At 43.2% G+C, this 15,677-nt stretch overlaps 1 protein-coding gene across 1 annotated transcript in view; it reads left to right on the top strand.

Annotated features, from left to right (window-relative positions):
• Positions 1–15,677, top strand: part of FAM13B (family with sequence similarity 13 member B) — a 69,753-nt gene that overhangs the window by 25,300 nt on the left and 28,776 nt on the right. The window contains exons 5-11 of the mRNA XM_081090750.1: positions 5,284–5,461; positions 5,776–5,917; positions 6,732–6,827; positions 7,308–7,468; positions 8,364–8,405; positions 9,181–9,333; positions 14,305–14,437. Of these exons, the coding sequence (XP_080946876.1) occupies positions 5,284–5,461; positions 5,776–5,917; positions 6,732–6,827; positions 7,308–7,468; positions 8,364–8,405; positions 9,181–9,333; positions 14,305–14,437 (905 nt within the window). The remainder of the gene's footprint in view (positions 1–5,283; positions 5,462–5,775; positions 5,918–6,731; positions 6,828–7,307; positions 7,469–8,363; positions 8,406–9,180; positions 9,334–14,304; positions 14,438–15,677) is intronic.

The raw sequence follows: 15,677 nt of genomic DNA, 5'->3' as shown, positions 1-15,677 counted from the left end.
AGTATGTGGTCAGGAAAGGAGGATTTCATTTTGGGATAGCTCTCCATTTTATTTCTTAAATTTTAAGCACTTACGAGCCTAAATTACTGGATGCCTCTGATTTATGTATAAAGTTCATTACAATTATATTTTATGGCCCTCTTACATATGTTTTAGTTTTTACAGCTAGATGATGGGGCTTACTTTGAACTTGCTATATTCAGGAATAGTTAGCTGATTAAATTTTGTTCTTTTATTGTGCCACCTGGATCAAAAAACATGTTTCAAAATGAAGTGTCATCGATAATGTCACCTTTTCTCAAAGTATAACTTTATTCCCCCAGCAAATATTTACCTTTAAAATAATTTTTAATTTCAGAATTAATTTCTTCACCTTTTTGTAGGTTTTTCCCCCAGGTTTACCTTAAGTTACGTAATGAGCATTTTACATCCATTAAATATGGTGAAACTGATGTGTTAGAGCTCTTTTTATGACTTTAGAGCCATTTTTGCTTTATAGTGATAGGATTTTATGTTCCCTGTTTTAGCTGAATTGTAGACAAGTCTTTAAAGTTTCAAGAATCAGATAATATTCAGCCTTGAATGAAAATTTATAAAAGAATAATTGGAATGAAATTTAATGGTAATATAGTCATTGACTCATTGAGACTTTAGAAGCTATTTGTCACTAGGATTGTCATTTTAATCAGTATTCATTTAAAGTATGACAGCAACATCCTATATAATAAAGAGGTAATATGCATATTGATCGTCACACCCTTGCACACGATGGGCACCCCCATGTGGTCACAAGATGGCCACCATAATATGGCTGGCAGGTGAGGGCAGTTGTGGGCGATTAGGCCAGCAGGGGAAGGCAGTTAGGGGTGACCAGGCCTGCAGGGGAGGGCAATTGAGGGCGGCCGGGCCGGCAGGGTAGGACAGTTGGGGGCAGTTGGGCTGGCAGGGGAAGGCAGTTAGGGGCGACTGGGCCTGCAGGGGAGGGTATTTGGGGGGGACCGGGCCTGCCAGGGGATGGCAGTTGGGGGTGACCGGGCTGGTAGGGGAGGGCAGTTGGGGGAAACTGGGCTGGCAGGGGAGCAATTTGGCATTGATCAGGCTGGCAGGGGAGTGGTTAGGGAGTGATCAGGCTGACAGGCAGAAGCAGTTAGGGTCAATCAGGCAGGCAGGCAGGTGAACGGTTGGGAGCCAGCAGTCCTGGATTGTGAGAGTGATGTCCAACTGCCGGTTTAGGCCCGATCCCTGTGGGGGATCACAAAATACCATGTGCGGGCGCACACGTACAGTGCGATTGAAACTTCGTGGCCTATGCACAGAAGTTGGTATTTTGTGGAAGAGCCACACTGAAGGGGCCAAAGAGCCGCATGTGGCTCGTGAGCCACAATTTGCCGACCACTGTCCTGAGGGGTCCCAGATTGGAGAGGGTGCAGGCTGGGCTGAGGGACACCCCCCCCTCCAGTGCACAAATTTCGTGCAGTGGGCCTCTGGTTTATAATAATAAAAGCATAATGTGCAAATTGATTGAATGACCAAACAGCAGAATGACTGGACGACCTTCTGGATGATCATGCTATGACATGCACTGGCGCCAGGCCAGCCAAGGCGGGTGCAATGTGATTGGTCGGGGGGCCCCGCCATCGCCCCATGATTTTCCCACAGAGGGATGCCCAGGCCACCCAGCTGGCAGTGCTGCGGTGGGTGCTGCGGCCGGTGGGCGGGGCCTCCCTCTGTGGGCGATTGATCTGGGGGCCCTGTGATCGATCACCCCACAGAGGGAGGCCTAGGCCACCGGCCAGCGACACTGTGGAGGGTGTGCAATCGCCCTGCAGAGGGAGACCCAGGCCGGCCAAGCAATTGCAGCCCATGCCTGTTGACCGCAGAGGGAGGTGACTGGTGGAGGGGGAGGGGGGGCAGTGCTGCATAGATGGCAAGCAGTGGCAGCGGCGGGGATGGGGCCAGTTGCCGGCAGCGGGGGGAGGGGGGGTGGGGGGAGGAAGAGGAAAGCCCTGATAGGCCCTGATCACCGCCAGGCCTAGGGACCCTACTTGAGGGGGTCCTGGATTGCAAGAGGGTGCAGGCCAGGCTGAGGGACACCCACGACCTGTCCCCCCACCCCCCAGTGCATGGATTTCGTGCACTGGGCCTCTAGTGTACTGTGTTATCTATCATTCATGGAATTACAATATGCCTCTAATTTTTAAGGTGTGCAAAAATGCTTGTGGCTAATAAGTCTTCCAGTGTTACAGTATGAGAAATCTACCATTCCCTTCCATTCCCTATTTACATAACTATTAGCATGTGTGTATATGCGTACACATGCAACCACATACACATCCATTTCTTTAATAGCTATGCAGATGGGTGTGGCAGTAATTGAGGTGATATTGGCATTTCTGTTGTAATAAAATCTATTTTATTTCGTTTATTTGTCTTTTGACCATTTTTAAAAATATATATGTTTTTTGATTTCAGAGAGGAAAGGAGGGAGAGAGAGAGAAACATCAATGATAAGAGAGAATCATTGATTGGCTGCCTCCTGCATGCCTCACACTGGGGATCAAAGCATATGCCCTGACTGGGAATTGAACCAAGCCCTCCTGATTCATAGGTTGATGCTCATCCACTGAGCTATGCTGGCCAGGGCATTCTTTAAAAAAATAAAGTGTATATACATATATATGTGTGTGTGTGTATATATATGTATATGTGGGTATATATGTGTATATATATGTATATCATATATATGGCAGCCTTTATTCTAGTGCCCCTCTCTCCCAAGTCATGATAACCATTCTGTTGATTTTTGATTTTCAAATTTTGTCAGCTACTGGTTTAGACCTTGATGGTTTGTCCAACTACTTATACATTATGTTTTAATAGAAATCACAGTCCCCAGTTTTGTGAATGATGCTTGAAAGAATTGCTAGTCGAGGGATACTTCTTAGATATATACCAGGGGTGGGGAATGTCCGGCCCATGAATCATCTGGTCTGGCTCTGCCAAGGCATTAGGGATGAGTTAATTAAATGTTTGACCAAATATAGCAGGCTAATTTTTTTTTTTATATTTTATTGATTTTTTACAGAGAGAAAGGGAGAGAGATAGAGAGTTAGAAACATCGATGAGAGAGAAACATCGATCAGCTGCCTCCTGCACATCTCCTACTGGGGATGTGCCCGCAACCCAGGTACATGCCATTGACCGGAATCGAACCTGGGACTCCCCAGTCCGCAGGCCGACGCTCTATCCACTGAGCCAAACCGGTTTCGGCTAGCAGGCTAATTTTTAAGTTGATAGTTTTGTGTAGCCTGAGAATGATATTATAAATATTCAAATGGTCCTTGGCAGAAAAAAGGTTCCCCACCCTGATATATGTGTAGGAAGTACACTCAAAAGGAAATAAATATAAGCGGGTTTGTAATTTATGTGTGTGTGTGTGTGTGTAGATATAGATGAAAAAAAAAATGCTTCTCTGCCTTATTTGGAAACTTTAGAAGCAGCCTGACAGGTATAAATATTTGTGTGTAGTAAAAATGTACACAGACAAAAGAAGAGCAACATGATTGTGTATTTCAATACTGTGTAAAAACATTCTTGCCTACATTCTTGCCACCCAATCAAATGTTTTAGTAGTTGGGAATCTTTTTTCTGTGATTGTGTAATTGTTCAGCTTATTCAACTAATATTTATTGAACACCTGCTATATGCTAGGCACTGTTATAGATTCTGGGAATGCAGCAGTGAACAAAACAGAATAAAAATGTCTTATCAGCTAAAATTTAAAGGTCATGAAGGGAGAGAGAGGAAAATAGATGGTAAACCAAATAAATATGTGGGTATGTTAGATGGTAAGTGCTACAAAAGTAGAGAGGATGTTAGATAGAATTTGTCAGTGTTGCTATAGCCATCATATTGATACTATTACTTGCATGTATTTTTTGAATTGATAAACGTGATTTTCTAAATAATCCTTTTTTGCTAAATGCTTAGTTTAAAATTTTCCACCAGTAAGGCATGGTTGTTTAAAAAACATTAATTCAGGCATTGTTCCATCCAAATATAAAATCAAAGTACATGTGTGTTTGAATGGGGACATTGATAATATTACAAAATATAGAATTGTTATTGCTTGCACTTCACATTTTAAGTGAAACTTACGTGACTGTCGCCCTTCCTGACAAACTTCTTAGACATGTGTTATTTTCACAGATGGTCAGTGTCATGACCACAACCTAGTAAGAGTTTTTCAACCAAGAATTTTAAAATTAGTATTAAGAACCTGAAGAAAAATATTTTTAAAAATTGGGTTTATTTTTACTTACTTTAAAAAATATTTATTGATTTCATAGAGTAAGGGACAGGGAGAGAGAAACAGAAACATTAATGATGAGAGAGAACCATCTTGCACGCCCCACATTGGGGATCAAGCCTGCAACCCTGGCATGTTTGACATGGTAAACACAAGGCCTACTTCTGTTAGTTGAAAACTCACTTGCATAACAGAAACCAACACCAGCTTAGAGGAGAAAAACACATGAGAAATGGAATTCCTTTTTATTTAGTTCTATTAGTATTGCCAAAGTTAATTGTTCATTTTGGAATGTCAAGGCAGAAGAAAGTCACTCCTTTGTTTTCCCATAAGTTCAAGTTGAAAAGTATGACATTGTTATCAGGTTAGATTGCTTCTCTCTTTTTTTAAAATAAAAATATTTTTATTGATTTCAGAAAGAAAAGGAGATGGAGAGAGAGAGAGAGAGGGAGAGAGATAATCATTGATCGACTGCCTCCTGTGTGCATTGCTCCTGCAATCTGGGCATGTGCCCTTGACCAAAATCGAACCCGGAACCCTTCAGTCCGCAGGCTGACGCTCTATCCGCAGAGCCAAACCAGCTAGGGTTAAATTGCTTCTCTTTGCTCACTAGTACTTGACTGGTATTGGCTAGTGTATTTTGACTTAGATTTGACACTAGTTTGGAAATACAGGTACAGTCATGCAAGAGACAATATGATGAGAATTAAAAAAAAATAGAGAATTGGGGCCAGTGAGTAATAGATGAGGAAAACATCCTCCAGCAATTGAGGAGTTGAGTTCCTTCTCCACTCCTCTTTTCTACTTAATAAGTAAAATGCAAAGCCTGAGGGCATTTGGCCTCTAGTAGAGGAAGTGAAGAGGTTTTGAATTGTTACAGAAAAAAGGTGATGTGGGTGGAGTAATGTGAACCTGGCACAGTATTTGAGCTTTGCTTTTGCTTCATTAAAAACACCTGTCATTATGTTTTATAGATTATAATAACGAAGATGAATTTGGAAGAAAGTTGAGGTTCCTCTTGCAACAGCTTCCATCTGTTAATTACAGCTTGTTAAAGTTTCTGTGTAGATTTTTAGCCAATGTAGCATCACATCATGAAGAAATTTGGTCTGCAAACTCTTTGGCTGCTGTCTTTGGTCCAGATGTCTTCCAGTAAGTTTTTTCATAATTTTTGTTTAAAAAAACCCCCCGAGTTTGTGGAATAGAATCATTATGCTGTCTCCCAAGGATCATTATGCTGTCTCTCCAAGGTTGCTTGATGAACCATTATTTTTTATACTAGAGCTGCTTAATCTTCCTAGCATTTTTTTGGACAGGGTACAAATTAGGTAGGGTTTACAGATGGGAAAACTGAGGCACAGAATGATGACATTGCTCAAGATTATGAAATGACTCATTGGTTGTCTTCTGACTTTACCTGTGATTGATTTAAGAACTCTCAATTCAATTTGGACTTTTATTCTTAGCGTTTACACAGATGTGGAAGATCTGAAAGAGCAAGAAATAGTGAGCAGGATAATGGCTGGACTTCTGGAAAATTACTATGAGTTTTTTGAAAATGAAGAAGAAGACTTTTCATCTAATGATTTGAGTTCAATTACTGAACAGGTGAGAATATTTTACATATTCTACTTGGAGGAAGAATTTTTTAAAAAAGAATTGCTCTCAAGGGCTTGGTACAAACTTTGGTGGAATTTTTAAGTACTAAATTGGAAGACATGCTGTTGGTTATTATATGGAATCATCTACATCCAAGTAATAGCTGAATGTGATATTTTTTTTAAACAACTTGTCCTCAATTTGGATAATATGGGAAAGGCATTGAAACCAGAATATATGGTAGAGATTTTGTATGTTTATTTCTTCTTTGTGTTTTTTCTTCTGTTAACTTAAGCTTTGTGTATTTTGTAAGAATAGTGGTTTTGTGTGTGTGTGTGTGTGTGTGTGTGTGTGTTTGAAGAATTGCTAGCATAGAGGAATGTAGGCAGAGGGTGAGAAGTAGAAGGTAGAGGGAAAGGTTCAATACAAAGTTCATGCAAACTCTTAAGCAAATAAAGTGTTTCTTAGTTAAAGTAGCAACTCAGTATAGCAGTGCAATCATTGTCATTAATGAGAAGCATTAGAGTAAGTTTAGGTTGCAAGTAATTTTTTAACTCTTGTTTGTAACTTTTGAAGCAAGTTTGTCTAGTGCTCTCTTCTTTTTGAATTTCACCCTATTAATCTAACTATTTGGCTGTTAGAATCTTTTAACGTAGTAGATATTTTTAGTAATAGTATGAGAGAGAGGACTGGATATGATGAATAGGGTGAGTTTGAAAAATGGCCCAGAGTCAGTAGACATGGGGTCCTTAAATGAATGTGAATCCAGTAGAATGGTTTGAAGATGTAGGTGATAATTATGTTTCTGTATACATTTGAGAAGGCAGGTAGCAGCATTCTCCACAACCTGGAGTGTGGAGAGCAGGCATTACACAAGACCCTAGAGAGGGGAATTATAGCAGTCAAAGAAAGAAGAGATGGAGGTATGGATGAGGGTTTTCTTTAAGTGGAGTTGAGGTAGCTGCATATATATAGGGCAGGTTCAGAATAACTTATGAACAGAATAGACTGTTGATAAGTGGAAGGTCAAATTGACAAGGAGAGAATCAGAAGAACTTTTGAAGATAAATGTGGGGTGAGAGAGCATTTTTATTTAAGGTTTTAATGTTTACTCTTACCCAAACTAATATAATCAATTCTTTTTTTTAAGTCTCTATTTATTTATTTCAGCTGTGTGTGTGTGTGTGTGTGTGTGTGTGTGTGTGAACCCCTACCCAAGGATATTTTCCCATTGATTTTTTTGGTCCTAGGAAATGAAGTGAAAAATGAGCTGTGTTTAAAATTTTCTTAGAATAGTACATCTTAGGTAATGTTAATTAATAGTTTCATGAAATTTTCTTTTCTTTTTTGTTCTTTTCTAGTTTCATCAAATTTTAATTCTCTGTTTCTTTTTATATAGGTTAATGAACTTTCTGAGGAAGAAGAGGAAGATGAAAAGCTGGAACATATAGAAGAACTTCCAGAAGAAGGAACAGAAAAATCAAATGACATGCCAGAGGTGGTACAATTAAGGATGACTGAAAACATCCTGGAAGCAAATAGTGTTACAGCATCAACAAGGTAGTATTTCATTTGAAAGAACTTTAGCTTTTGAGCATTTTATTCTAGAAGTAGATTCACTCAACCACTAAATCAAACAAGAAAAACTTAAAGTAATCTTGCTAAGAAAATTTTAGTTATAACATAGGTATCTTTCTTTTTAAATACAATCTCTTACATATATTTCTTTTTAAAAACACAAATTTATTTATTTTTGTTAATCCTCACCTGAGGATTTTTTTTTTCCCCACTGATTTTTTTTTTTTTTTTTTAGAGCGATTGGAAGGGAGGGAGAGACAGAGAGAGAGAGAAACATCCATATGAGAAAGACATCCATTGGTTGCTTCCTGCACATGCCCCAACCAGGGCCGGGGATTGAGCCTGCAACCAAGGTACATGCCCTTGACCGGAATCAAACCCAGAATCCTTCAGTCTGAGAGCTGACACTAACCACTTAGCAAAAAATGGCCAGGTTTTGCCTTTTCTGTTTGTTGCTTGAGAACATCCTCTGAGTAATAGCAAATACTATTACTCTGTCAAGGCGTATAGTGCTAGTATTGAGATCATCATACTATCCTACATGGGGTACTTTTATTGGGAAGTAGTCAACTTTTCCTCCTTAAGATTTGGAATAAGTCAGTGTTTCTCCAAGTGAGTATCAGATGAAGTAGCTGGCATCATCTCTCCACCCGCCACACACACACACACAGGAGGGAGAATGTTTTTAAGGATCCTTTTTGTGTGAAAAAGTAATTTCTTTAGAAAATTAGTGTCTTACTCTGCTAGAGATGAACATAAAACTAACTACATGCTCTTCTGGTTGTTTCAAGGTAGTACAAATGTGGCAGTTTTCAGCATATTTTGTAGTCATTTAGTATTTTAAAGTTTTATAGCTAATTTCTTTCTTTGATTACAGTGCCCATATTTCTCCCACCAGCATCTTACCAGCCTCTGCAGAGTAAGTAGTATACTTACAGAAGACAATTTAAAAGTTAAAAAAAAATATTGCTGAATTGTAGAAATGAAAATCATGTATTTATTGTGCTTCCTTTAGAGGAAGGATTGTACATAACACAGTGAAACTAGTTAGTAGTTTATATACTGTAGTAGAAACAAATGAAGAAGTCAGTAAGATTGAAAACTGTTAGAGCTTTTTTATTATTTTCTTGAAGAAGTAGACTTTGGCCCTAACCAGGTAAGCTCAGTTGGTTAGAGCATCATCCGATACGCCAAGGTTGCAGGTTCAGTCCCCATTCAGAGAACATACAAGAATCAGCCAATGAGTGCATAAATAAGTGGAACAACAAATCAGTGTTTAAAATAAAAAGAAAAATAAGAAATAGACTTCACGTAAAAAGTAGGAACAATACCCTTACATTTTCTTTCTTTTATTTAACTGAGCATGGTAAATTATTTTGTTTATAAACATAGTTTTGAAAAGGCTATTTAAGTGACTATATAGTAGTGAGGATGATTGACACTGGTCCTTCCCACCTCTGTAGTAATAGTGACATTATAATTGATTTGTATAATATCTATTTGGGCAGATTTCATTATAGAATTTGATCCTGTGTTTTGTATTCCTTCTATGTATTTCTTTTTACACTCTAGCTCACTCATTTAAAATTCATGATAATTTGTTTTACTGGTCATAGTTTTTAACATTTATGTTTATGTAGTGAAATATGCAGTTAGGATGACTGTGTCTCACTAAAATGTGTTCTGTTTTGTAGCATTTTAGACAGAACAATTAGAACAACTGTGGAACAGCACCTTTTTGATCTGCAGAGCAGCATAGATCAGGATCTTAATTTACAACAGCAAAGTCTGGTGTGTAATAATGAAGCAGGAAGTATTAATTGTGATGGGGAAGGATCTAATAACCAGTAAGAAACTTTTAAAAACATTTTACTACTATTATGAGTTATAAAATTGTTTTGTTATCATTAAAAACCTTTATTTTTATTTAAATAATGGGGTCTCATCTTAGAGATTTCTGGAACTTTGTGTGAGAAGTGACTTTGTATGTACTTGTATGTAAATTATCTATACTAGTATATATAAAAACCTAAGTGATCGTTATGATGGAATGACCAACTGCTATGACATGCACTGACCACCAGGGGGCAGATGCTCAAAGCAGGAGCTGCCCCCAGCCTGCAGGCCCTGATTGCTGGATGGGGCTTGCTACGTGACCTCCTGGTTTCTCCCCCCCTAGCCAGTAGGCTCTGATTGCCCGATCAGGGCTGGGCCCCGGGCTGCAACAGGGAACTGAGGGTGGGTGGTGGCGACCAACCTCATGTGGCGCCTGGGCGGGGGGCTGCGACCTCTCGCCAGCTACCTGGGGGCAGAGGTGACAGGGACGGAGGTGTGGTGAGAATGCGGGGTGTCTGCCGAGTTTGCTCTCACTCCCCTGCTACCCTTCCCCAGGGTGCCAGGGCTCGCGCACTGGGGAAGCCTTTGCTCAGGTGCCGGGCGCCTGCGAGTAGCCCGCCCCGCACCCGTGCAGCCTCTTCTGGGTGAGCCGGGCCACAGCTGCTAGGACCACAGCTGCCAGGACCATGGGCTCCCTGTGGTTTTGCGCAGGAACAGATCTGTGAGGCCTGGTGGGAAAGAGCACACTGCCTGCCTGGCTTCCATGCGGCACCGCTGGATGGCCCAGAGGCCCACACTGCACCCCAGCCCGTGGTGTCCAACCATGCTCACCGCATCTCCGCGTGGGGACTCGGGCACCATGAGTCAGGAGGAGGGAGTGGGGGTCCAGGTGCTGCCCAGGGCCCAGAGGTTAGCTGGGACCTGCCCTTCCACGCTAGATGCTCACGCTTTGACCGCCAACCAGGCCTAGGGACCGCATGTGTGCACGAATTTTGTGCACCGGGTCTCTAGTATTATATATACACGTATGTACATAGAAAAATCTCTGAAATTGTTTATTAAGCCCAACACAGCCAGGTTTTCCTCCCAGAACATCAGATAAAGTAGTTAGCTTACCTTTATAGACTGTTATATGAAAAACTAGTGGCCCGGTGCACGAAATTCGTGCACGGGGGAGGGTGTGTTCCTCAGCCTGGCCTGCACCCTCTCCAATTTGGGACCCCTTGAAAAATGTCCTGCCAGTTTACAGGGATTGGGCCTAAACCAGTAGTCGGACATCCCTCTCGTAATCCGGGACTGCTCTGCTCACACTGCAGCCACCGCTACTGCCTCAGCCACTGCCTGCCCATGGCTGTGGGCCCAGCTGCAGAGGAGCCTGGATAAGAAGCTGGGCGAGCTAAGCAGCCAGAGGAGGAGCAAAAGGAGGGAGAAGGAGATGTGAACCGGCCCTCACACCCTCCGGCCTTGTCTTTGCAAACACAAGTGGGGGCAAGCGGCTGTCCCTGGTGCTTTCTGTGCCTTGTAGCTGCTCCGGTGATATGACCAGGGCTGCATGAGCAAGCCAGGGGCCTCTGGGAGGGGGTGGGTCCTTGGGCCCAGCGTGCCATGCCTTGCGCTGGGGTGGGGGTGGGCTGCAGTGGCTGTTCCCTGGATCTTCTGGGGAGAGCCGCCCCAGGTCTCAGTTTTGCTGGCACCAGGACCCCCTGGGGCTCTCCGAGGTCCCTCGCCAACTGCCTTAAGAGAACCTTTAAGAGAGGTTCCGGGAGTCCGGGTTGCGGCCTGGCCTGCGCCCCGCCCTCCTGCCCTCGGATCGCCATGGTGATCGAGGGGCACAGGCCCTCCAGCCCTTCAGTTGCCATGGTGGGGGTCCGGGGTTGATGCCTGGCCTGCGCCCCGCCCTCCCGCCCTTCGATCGCCATGGTGGGGGTCCGTGGTTGCTGCCTGGCTTGCAACTCGGCCCTCCCGCCCTCTGATCACCATGGCGGGGGTCCGGGGTTGCTGCCTGGCCTGCACCCCGCCCTCCCGCCCTTCCACCGCCATGGTGGGGGTCCGTGGTTGCTACCTGGCCTGCAACACGGCCCTCCCGCCCTCCGATCGCTATGGCGATCGAGGGACACAGGCCCTCCCGCCCTTAAATTGCCATGGTGGGGGTCCGGGGTTGCTGCCTGGCCTGCAACACGGCCCTCCTGCCCTCCAATCGCCATGGCGATGGAGGAACGCAGGCCCTCCCGCCCTTCAATTGCCATGGTGAGGGTCCAGGGTTGATGCCTGGCCTGCGCTCTGGCCCTCCCGCCCTCCGATCGCCATGGCGGTCCGGGGTTGCTGCCTGGCCTGGGCCCAGCCCTCCCGCCCTCCGATTGCCATGGCGATCAGGGCCGCAGGCCAGCTGGCAACCCCAGCTTTCCTATGGCGATCACCCGCTGGGGGGTGGGGAAAGGCAGCCGTTGCCCACCCCCCAACTCTTGCCTGCCGCCTGGGTTGCTGATCACCGTTCTTCAGTCCTTCCCCTTTCGCCTCTCATCATTGTGAGTATGCAAATTAACCGCCATCTTGGCTGTCAGTTAATTTGCATATCTTGCTGATTAGCCAATGGGAAGGGTAGCGGTCGTACGCCAATTATCATGTTTCTGTTTTATTAGATAGGATACTTCTAAAAGTTAGACTTCTGTGCAACAGGGTCACACCAGGAGAAACAAGCAGAGATCTAGACTGATAGGTTACAGGGACAGGAGAATATCACTCCTGGTGCATGTGATCATTGAATGACATGGTGAGCAGAATCATCTTTTCCTGTTTAAATTGTTATCCCCTGTCACTAGCCTCCTTTCTCCTTACATGGTTTTTTTGTTTTGTTTTGCTTTTTCCTTAAGAGTAGCCATTGTTAGTTGAATTTACATAAGTTTAAAGTTCCTCTGTGTACTGTGTTATGTGATGTAACTCCATTCTTTAATATGACTTGTTACCTTTAAATGAATGAATGTCCATCAATCCACTCTCTCTTTATCCTGTCAAGTTTCATTAAATGTACTGTTTATTTTTGTCTCTCCATGGAATGTTGTAAGGAATCTACCTTGGTTGGCGGCTGCCTAGCCGCCCAGGGCTGGCCCGAGGCGCAGGCAAGACTTGGATGGTGGCTGCCCAGCTGCCCAGGGCCGGCCCAAAGTGCAGGCAAACCTCGGATGGCAGCTGCCTGGCTGCCCAGGGCCGCCCGAGGTTCAGGTAACCAGGGCCGGCTGAGGCTTGCACTGTTGGCAGTGGCAGCAGCAGAGGTGTGATGGGCATTGCCTTCCCCTGATCACTGGGTCGCCTCTCACCAGTGTGGGCTCCCAGACTGAGAAGGGGCAGGCCGGGCTGAGGGACCCCCCTGCCAGTGCATGAATTTTCATGCACTGGGCCTCTAGTATTGTATAACTGCAGGTGTGTCATGTAGCTTGCGTGAATGGCATCACCAGCCTGTGCAGCTCTAAGCAATGGCCCTGGTTTATCTCCTTTTAAGGCATGATTAGAACTGATAGAACTGCCCTAGCCATTTGGGTTGAGTGGATAGAGCATTGGCCTGCAGACTAAAGGGTCCTGGGTTTGATTCTGGTAAAGGGTACGGTAAAGGTTGCAGGCTTTTCTCTGGCCTGGGCCCTGCCCGGGGCTTGTGCAGGAGGCAACCAATCGATGTGTTTCTCTCTGTCTTACTTTCTCTCTTCCAGACTCCCTAAAAATCAATGGGAAAATATTCTCTGGTGAGGAGTAAGGAAAAAAACAAAAAAATTGATAGAACTGGATCTATAGGGAGTATTTGGGCTGAATATGAAGGGAAAAAGCAGTATTTAAAAGTTGGAAAAAGTGGGAAAATGTTTCAAAAGATGTAATATAAGCAGGTTCCTTAGAGTTTGCCCTTAGCTTGGCTAGAGATGTTGAAAACCTATGCCCATGCTTAGACAATATTCTCATTTCTACAACTGGGGACAGTATTCTTATTTTTACCACTCATTTTCTCTCAGTAGTGGTATTGTCTTTGTAAACAAAAACCTGCAGAGTTTTGTATATTCTAAATTATGTAAGATGGGAAATCTGCAGTAGAGCTATTCCTGTTGTATTTGGTAAAGTGTTGGACACTATGGTGTCTAGTGCTAGATTTGTATTATTTATTTTTATTTTTAAAAAATATATCTTTATTGATTTCAGAGAGGAAGGGAGAGGCGGGGGGGGGGTGGAGAGAGAGAAAGAGAGAGAGAGAGAGAGAGAGAGAGAGAGAAAGAGAGAAACATCAATGATGAGAATCATTGATTGACTGCCTCCTGCATATCCCCTATTGGGGATCAAGCCCGCAGCCTGGGCTGGGCATATGCCCTTGGCTGGAATCAAACCTGGGACCCTTCAATCTGCAGGCCGATGCTCTATCCACTGAGCTAAACTGGCTAGGGCTAAATTTGTATTTTAATTAAACAAATAGGTCATTATTATGATTGAGAGTGGATATTTTTAAGGAAAATTGTTATTTTAGTACATAAATGAGTTTTAAAGCCATTCATCTTGTTTTTTTAAAAAAAAATCCTCATCTGAGGACATTTTCATTGATTTTTAGAGAGAGGGGAAAGGAGGTAGAGAGAAAGGGAGAGAAACATCGATTCATTGCTTCTGGGGCTGGGGATAGGACCTACAACCTAGGTATGTGCCCTGACCAGAAATTGAATCTGTGACCTTTTGGTGCATGAAACAACACTCCTACCAAATGAACCACACCTGCCAGGGCACCATTCATTTTTTCAAAAGAGTTAACAAACAAGGTAGATTCCTTACAACATCCCTTGGAGAGACAAAAATAAACTTAGTGCATTTAATGAAACTTGGCAGGATAAAGAGAGAGTGGATTTTTATGAAAAGGGTGTATTTTCTTTAATAAGTAAAAGTTTCAGATCATTGTTTATTTTAAAGGCATTACATATTCAATATTTGACCTGATCTGATTTTTTAATCATCATTTCTAGGGTTGATATTGCTGATGATATTATTAATGCCAGTGAAAGAAGCAGAGACTGCTCAGAACCTGTGGCCAGCACTAATTTAGACAATGAAGTTATGCAGCAAGATTTTGTATTCGATGATGAAGAAAATAACCAGGTAAGAAATGCAAAGACTTAAAAAAAAATCCGTTGGGTGTGCTAAACATACAATTCTGATTGTTTCATGTATTCCTTTGACAGCAGAAGCCATAGTTCACTATCTTTTCTAACACACGTATATATTTTGATTCAAGGAACACACATTATTTTAGTAGTGGTGAGGAACCATTATTGGGTAGAGAAGTAGGTATAAAATGCCTTATTTTAAATTAGAGGCCTGGTGCACGAAATTCGTGCATTGGGGAGGGGGGGTGTCCCCTCATCCCAGCCTGGCCCCTCTCCAATCCGGGACCCCTCGACGGATGTCCCTGGGATCAGGCCTAAACCGGCAGTCGGATATCCCTCTCACAATCCTGGACCGCTGGCTCCTAATTGCTCACCTGCCTGCCTGCCTGGTCGCCCCTAACTGCCCCCTGCTGCCGGCCAGGTTGCCCCCAATTGCCCCCTCCCTGCTGGCCTGGTCACCCCCAACTGCCCTCCCCCCCCCCGCCCCTCACTAACCCCCCTGCCGGCCTGGTCATAGACAGCCATCTTGTGAGGGCGTGAGGGTTAATTTGTATATTACCTCTTTATCATATAGGATATTTTCTGGAAAGACAAATTATGACGTTAGTTGAGGTGGTTGGTGGTATTGTCCTTAAATTTTGTTCTTTTAAAAGGTTTTATTTCCCAGGTTTTTTTAATGAAGGGCCTTTTTATAATTAGAGAAAACCCATGAATATAATTTTAAAAATAAATTATTTTCATTGTCACAATTGCTAGTAGTAGCATTGTTTTTAACATAATTTCAATAAATGTACAAAGCAGCATCTTTCTAAGACATGTTTCAGAGCTTACTTTTTGGTGTTGTTAATCCTTACCCAAGGATAAGGATTTTTAAAGAGAGTGGAAGGGAGGGGAGAGACAGAGAGAGAAACATCGATGTGAGAGAGACATATTGATTGGTTGCCTCCTACATGAGACCCGACCAGGGCTGAGATACATGCCCTTTGACTGGAATTGAACCCAGAACCCTTCAGCCCACGGGCTGACGCTCTGTCCACTGAGCAAAACTGGCTAGGTTCAAAGTATAGCTTTGATAACACTTTTTAAGGTAATATACTTAATTGATAAGGAAGTTTTCTTCAGCATGTTTTCATTCTAAACCAAGCATGTTAAACTCACGGCCCAGCCAATATAACAGTATGGAAGAAACATTTTAATAAAAATTTTGTAACTTAATTTTTACAATATCCTGT

Source organism: Myotis nattereri (genome assembly GCF_964212035.1).
Source record: "Myotis nattereri genome assembly, chromosome: 5".
NCBI lineage: Eukaryota > Metazoa > Chordata > Mammalia > Chiroptera > Vespertilionidae > Myotis > Myotis nattereri.
The sequence above is the reverse complement of the archived record's forward strand: the minus strand, read 5'-3'. Positions and strand labels throughout refer to the sequence as shown.